At 40.3% G+C, this 6595-nt stretch overlaps 1 protein-coding gene and 1 long non-coding RNA gene across 4 annotated transcripts; one reads left to right on the top strand and one right to left on the bottom strand.

Moving 5' to 3' along the window:
• Positions 1-550: 550 nt before the first annotated feature.
• LOC118560382 lies at positions 551-2560 on the bottom strand. 3 transcript variants are annotated; one of them, XR_004929296.1, is made up of 3 exons: positions 2256-2560; positions 976-1440; positions 551-887 (listed from the first exon to the last, which is right to left on the bottom strand). It is a non-coding gene; the product is annotated as an uncharacterized LOC118560382 (long non-coding RNA). The 3 variants fall into 3 exon arrangements; XR_004929297.1 differs by having other exon boundaries at positions 551-1440; positions 2256-2346; positions 2448-2486; XR_004929295.1 differs by having other exon boundaries at positions 551-1440.
• Positions 2561-3952: 1392 nt separating this feature from the next.
• LOC118560384 lies at positions 3953-5681 on the top strand. The gene is made up of 5 exons (XM_036131362.1): positions 3953-4032; positions 4370-4562; positions 4807-4998; positions 5114-5273; positions 5533-5681. Exons 1-5 carry the CDS (start codon positions 4010-4012, stop codon positions 5679-5681), a joined length of 717 nt encoding a protein of 238 aa, XP_035987255.1. The 5' UTR covers positions 3953-4009.
• The last annotated feature ends 914 nt before the right edge of the window (positions 5682-6595 follow it).

Here is a 6595-nt window from a genome sequence, read left to right on the forward strand (position 1 = left end):
TATTAATTTTTCATGGCATGACAGATATTATAGGCCAGCATGTTTGATTTAATGCTAATCAGTCTTTTTATTCTTTAACTAGATGCCTCGACAGCCATCCGTAGACAGGGATTCCCTTTTTGCAGTTCTCTGCACTTCAAAAGAGGCCATCTTTCTAAATGGCAAAATAGCCACTCCGGCTGCCACTATTTGGAGAGAACTAAGTCAGCAGCTGGAAAATTAGATGTCTCCAAAAGCCCTGTACACTTTTGTAAAGTTAAACAGACACAACATCTGGTCATGTTTGGAGATCAATGAGCAGGAAACTGATCCTGAGAGCAGTGTGGACACAGAGTTTGATTCTGGCTCCATTTCTCCTGGACTGGACAGCTGCTCAGTTTTTCAGCTTGAAGTCCCTTTTGAGGAATGGATGAAATTTGTACCTGAAAAAGTACAATACAATGACAAGTTTTCATCATCCGGCAAAAGGGAATATCTGATTTTGAAGCCAGGCACTTGGAGTCATGTACTCAACCACCTGATCTGGAAAAAAGTTAAAAGTACATGCATATTTGTGTTCCAGAGAGCAAAAGTTTATTCATCTAGAACCAGCAACTACATAGACATTAAGGGCTTCTGTAAAGAGTGTCAAGGCCATGTTAAAAATGACATGTGCCAGAGAACCAACAGTCAACAGCCCAATGGTTCTCGAGTGTTCCATCGAAGACACTGATATCTCCCTGCACACTGGCCGTTCCAAGAGGTTCATGTCTGGAGACCTTCGTGCACAGATTTCAAAAGAGCTGTGTGAGCGCAGGATGGAGCCGGCTGTATGGAGGTCAGCGAAGGCATCAGATTTGATGGATATTGGAGATCCTGAGCCAAGTCACCTACCAAATTTGGCGACCCTACGAAAAGCAAAGCAAGAGAGAAGAGATTTGGAATTAGGTGACAAAGATCCAATTTTGTCTTTGCAATTGCTAAAATATAGCACACCTCACAGTGGTTGTATAAGAGACATTGGTCTAGACAAGTTCTTCTGCCACTATTGGAGTCCAACTCAGCTCCATGTGTATAGAGCATTGTCCAAAAAATGCCCCTCTGTAGTTTGCTTTGATGCAACAGGCTCGGTTGTTGACTTGTGAGACCAAATGGTACATCTGGCCACATCTTCCTTTATCAGGGCGTTCTGACAGGGGACAATTCCTCAGTCCCAGTTGTGCAAATGCTGTCAGAGAGACACGACATTAATGCTATTGCAACATGGCTGACAGAATGGCTTCGTACGGGTGCTGCTGTACCAAAGGAAGCCGTGAGTGACTTTTCTCTGGCTATTCTTGGTGCATTGGTGAAGGCCTTCACTCCTTACCCTGATCTGAAGACGTACATCAACGAATGCTTCCGTGTGCTACTTGGGAACCAGTCTGGGAAACTTCCGCCTTGTTTTATCAGGGTGGATGTCTGCACCAAACAATAAGGCAATTAAAGTATACAGGCTTATATAAACGCAGAAAACATACCCAAACTAAAAACAATAGCAAAAAACCTGCCAAAAACAAATAATCACACGGTTAGCCTCTAAAATCGAACAACACTGTAAGGAACAATCTCCTAAAACGTTCCTTTGTCCACCTAAACTAAACCTTTAATTAGGCTGAAGGACCACTCCAATTTTTACTAGCTTTATGCATGAAGTGGGAAATATTGTTCAACTATGAACATATTGACTGTGTTATCAGCTGAAAGTATAAAGCATATAGATTGAATTAGAAAAGCCTAAAAAAAATAGACCAATTTGGTTTGTTTTGTATTGAGCTCAGCACAAAAAACGTAGCGCTCTGCAAAAACTATTGGGCTGCAAATCTTAATTAAACATTTGAGTTTACTCCAAGGTTGTCGTTGATAATTGAAAAAAATATGGTTGCTATTGCCCTGGTTATATAAGACTTGTGAATTATGAATCAAGCTTTAAAAAAAACGAAGAGCTCCAGTTCATTTTGCAGTGTCGGGCTCTGATGACTTCCCCTGTCGAAATAAAATTCATAATATCTCCGAAACCAAAGCAGCACAAACGCCAATTTTAACGGCACAAACCTGCACAAACAAAGCACAAAAAAAGTAGACCAGTTTGGTCGGATTCGAAGCAAAATGGGGGGGATGGTGAACTCTGGATGACCTTAACAAATATTCTTTAATATCTTCAAAACCAAAGCAGCACAAACGCTAATTTCAATGGCACAAACCAGCACAAACGAGGCACTGAAAAAGTAGCCTACCGTGGTTTGTTTTGGATCCAGCTCAGCACCAGCAAAGAACGAAAAACTTAGCGCTTTGTTTTGAAGCGGCGGGCTGGGGTGACGTCATCGTCTGAAATTAAAATTCATAATATCTCCGAAACCAAAGCAGCAGAAAATGACAATTTTAACGGCACAAACCTGCACAAACGAAGCACTAAAAAAGTAGCCTACTTTGGTTTTAGGTCCAGCTCAGCACCAGCAAAGAAAGAAAAACAGCGCTTTGTTTTGAAGCGGCGGGCTGGGATGACGTCATCGGCTGAAAGTAAATTTCATAATATCTCCGAAACCAAAGCAGCACAAACGAAAATTTCAACGGCACAAACCTGCACAAACGGAGCACTAACCATTCAGACTATTTGCTGAATTTTTTGACGTGGGTGGGGTGTCAGCTTCACACATGGCATCCCTCAGGCTTGCCAAAAGTCAGCACAGAGAGCGGGGAATTTTCAACGGACAGATCTCATTTCTCGGCGTGATCACTGAAGGTGAAGGTGAGTACATTTTTCCTTTTCTCCAAAGTGGTTTATTTCTGCTAGACAAATGTAATTGTTTTGTTTTATCTGTTTGAGACGTGGGTCATTCACGCAACTTTCATTTTAGCCTATGAATAACATGACTGTCGGAAGTACATTCATTTTTGATCTGATCGTAGGCTAACGTTAGTCATCGCACTCGAGATTGTAGTTAGCTGGGTTGCTGAATCAAGCAATCTGATATGGATAATTAAAACGTCTCTGACCGCTGGTGGCGGCTGTCAGCTGTGTGTCCGAAGCTAAGTAAATACAGCCCAGATCAGCACTGGGCTCTCTCACCGCCGAGCCGAGTTGGCTAGTTCCGGATGTTACACCAAATTCTGCGACCACAGGGGGCGATAGCGTACATTCCTCTTATGTACACGTTGAAATATCACGTACTTCTTTGTGTTTGACGCTTACAGCTGGACGGACCGTTGCTTTGAATGTCTTTATTCTCTCGTTTAAATATATAAACCCACTATTGTGGGTTACACGCCATTTTACTGTGTGAAAATGTCTATGTGAGGGTCTCACGGGTATATTTGATAAAACAGAGATTAGGCTACTTGGCAGGATTACATTTTAATCAGCAGTGTTGGGCAGTAGCACCGTTACTATAACTATGTACCTGTCCTGCTCTATGGTCCTGCGGGGCAGCTGGGGAGTGCGCAGCGGGTGACAAGTGACAGCAGGGGGAGAGGAGTGTGAATTCATATTGTGAATCTTAATCAGCTTCAGGAAATTGCTTGACGTCATTTGTCTATTTTGCCACAATGTTACTGTTTGGAGCAGGTCTATCTTATTTTGCTCCTGTGGTTTGAACCATGTTAAAATAAACTATCTGAAGAATTTTGTCTTACAGTTTTATTGATCACTACTGTAGATAGCCACGACTTGGAGCGAAATTAGTTCATTGTTTTAAAAAAAGCTAATTGAATACCCCTTCTACATTTTACTATACAATAGTAAGGGAGTTCAGAGGGCCATCAAGCAGCTGGAGGAGGCCCAAAGTACATGGCCTGTTCACACAGAAGCCAGGATATTTTATTCTTCAGGTTTACTCTACTCTACTTTAGAAAATGAACTGATTAGTAATGTCAAAAGGAAACATAATCCTAAAATTGTGTTCTACTCAACAGACAGTATTTTAAAGTGCCGTAAGCGGTTTCACTGGCTCTGGAACAGACGGACTATACATCAGAGGCAGACGACCAAGACATGCGGCCTAAAAGAAAACTTAAGTATGACTTTTATGCATCTCTCTCTCTCTCTCTACACACACACACACACACACACACACACACACACACACACACACACACACACACACACACACACACACACACACACACACAGACACACACACACACACACACACATTCTTTAAAAAGTGGCATGCGTATGGGTCAATTTACTTTAGAATTACCATATGACAATGTTTTCATATAACAGTGTTATATACCTGCTGGGCACATAATATTCTCTGTTTACTTTTGTATTAAATACTAGGAGTTCAGTTCATTCTTTGTATCTGATGCCGATGTTGATGTCTGTGTCTTTTGTGTCTCTCTAGCAAAGGCCAAGTAGATATAATAGAGACCAGGAGGAGGAGGAAAACCTCAGTCCACCGAAAAGGAAGACTGTGTCTCTTCCCAAGGCCCCCGCTATCCCAAGACCTCCCTCCAATTCCAGGCGCTTCATTCTGATGCCAAATACAGAATGTGGGTTTGTTGAGGTCCCCTCATCTATTGAGGAGCCTCAGAATTCTCAGGTATATAATTGCATAATCATTTTATCTCTAGTTGTAAATAAATATGTTTGAAATTAGCTCTTTAGGGATTATTCAGGGATTCAGGGAATAGGGATGATTGATCAGCAGTCAGCAAGCTTTTTGACATTAAAATGTCAGATAATTTGCAGCTTTAGGCTTAATTGACAACTTACATTGTTGTTCACTAATGACAAAGTTCATAGGTTTAAAATTCTTATATTCTTTTTTCTACATTCACCTTCAGCATGTAATGAACCTGGGGTCAACCCTCCGCCAGGCAATAGAGCAACATTATGGTGACATGGCAGGGTCAGAGCAGCAGCAGAGCAGCAGCATCGCAGCATCCCACATGACCATCTTCCCTCTGAGTGATAAGCCTGCCCTGTATAAACTTGAGAAGGATCTAGCAAATCAACCAGACCTCCGTAAGGAACTGGTGAGCTGCTTTCAATTTCTTTTTTTAATTGATGTTTATGCCGAATTGATGATGGAAAATGGGACTCTTTTATTTTGAATTCCTAATTTTTTTTTTTTTTTCTTTTTGTACTTAGGTCATCACTCTTGGATTGGCAGGGGGGGCAACAGTAAAAGAAACTGTGTGGCGCATTTTAAAACAGGCCATCAAAAATGACCTTGCTAAGACGATCTCATGGCGTGGCCTGAATGGCAAGGTGCCTTTTGAAAAGCTCCACCTCAGGGCAGTTGTGACAGGTAAGGATTATCCTGCATCCATATTGACTATTTATTCTATTATTATTATTATTATTATTATTATTATTATTATTATTATTTGTCTTGATTAGAATTAAACAGAATTTAATCTCCCATGCCCTTTTGGCAATGCTCATGACCACTGTTTAATGATCACGATTGCAGTTTGTAAATTGGATGAGCTGTTTGCCATGTTACTTGTACCAGATTAAGTTTTTCTGCAGTATTGTTTTTCTTTAATTTGTTATGTCATTTTCAGATGCTGTCAGACGTAACCCAATCTGTCTGGAAGCAACTGATCTGACCATTGTTGATGCTATTAAAAGGTGGTTCTACTGGGCTGGGGATCGAGAGGGGGGGAGGAAAAATCGGCTGCCAGGCTCCAGCCAAGGGCAGCCAGCAGAATAATTGTATCAATCCTTAATTTATTGTTTTAAGACATTAATTAAAAAAATAAAGTATATATATATATATATATATACATATATAAAATGTTTGTTTCGTTTTTTATACATACAATACATACAGTTATAACACATAAATAGTACATGAGCCTAGGATACTAGGACATAGTTATCACACGAATGAATGAATGAATGAATAAATAAATAAGTAAATAGAATTAAAAATATATTGTGGCATCATTTTGGTTCAATTATGGCATCCTTTTGGATCAGTTTAGGCTAGTTTTTGGCAAGGTTATGGGTTTTTGGCTTCTCTCTGGGGTAGGTTTGGCAACACTTTGGAATTCCAAAATCCATTTTGGCTTACTTTTGGCTGAGATTTGTTCTTTATTTGGCATGCCAGAGTTGGCCCAAATTTGGGCCGTACATCATTCCAAAGCTTTTCCAAAATGGCAAGCCACATTCGGGCCAAATTTGGGCCATAAAAAAATTGTTATCTGGGTGGTCGCTCAATTTAAGCTTGTAAAAACTTTTGGCTCAAATTCAATTGTCCCTCTACTGACGTACACGACGTGAAGCGAGGAAAGAGTTGGAGAGACATTTGTCAATGGTTTGCAATTCACTCACCTGTTGCCTCCGATTCCCTGGTTTCAGCCAACTGAGCATATTTGCGAGAATGAATGAAGTAGCGGGCACAAGCTGCTTCTTCTACGTATTGAAGCACAATGCGTAGAAGAAGATAAATTCATATTACGATGAAGTGTAGAACAACACTTTTTAAAATAAATACATTTTCATGTCAATACATTTTATTTATTTATTAAATTTGCTGTTTTGATTTTTGTTTCCACAAAGGAAATGATTATTTACACGTCTTTATGGTGTGGGGGAAAAAACCATAGACATATATACGTAGAC

The sequence above is a fragment of the Fundulus heteroclitus genome, unplaced genomic scaffold, assembly GCF_011125445.2.
Source record: "Fundulus heteroclitus isolate FHET01 unplaced genomic scaffold, MU-UCD_Fhet_4.1 scaffold_421, whole genome shotgun sequence".
Lineage (NCBI taxonomy): Eukaryota > Metazoa > Chordata > Actinopteri > Cyprinodontiformes > Fundulidae > Fundulus > Fundulus heteroclitus.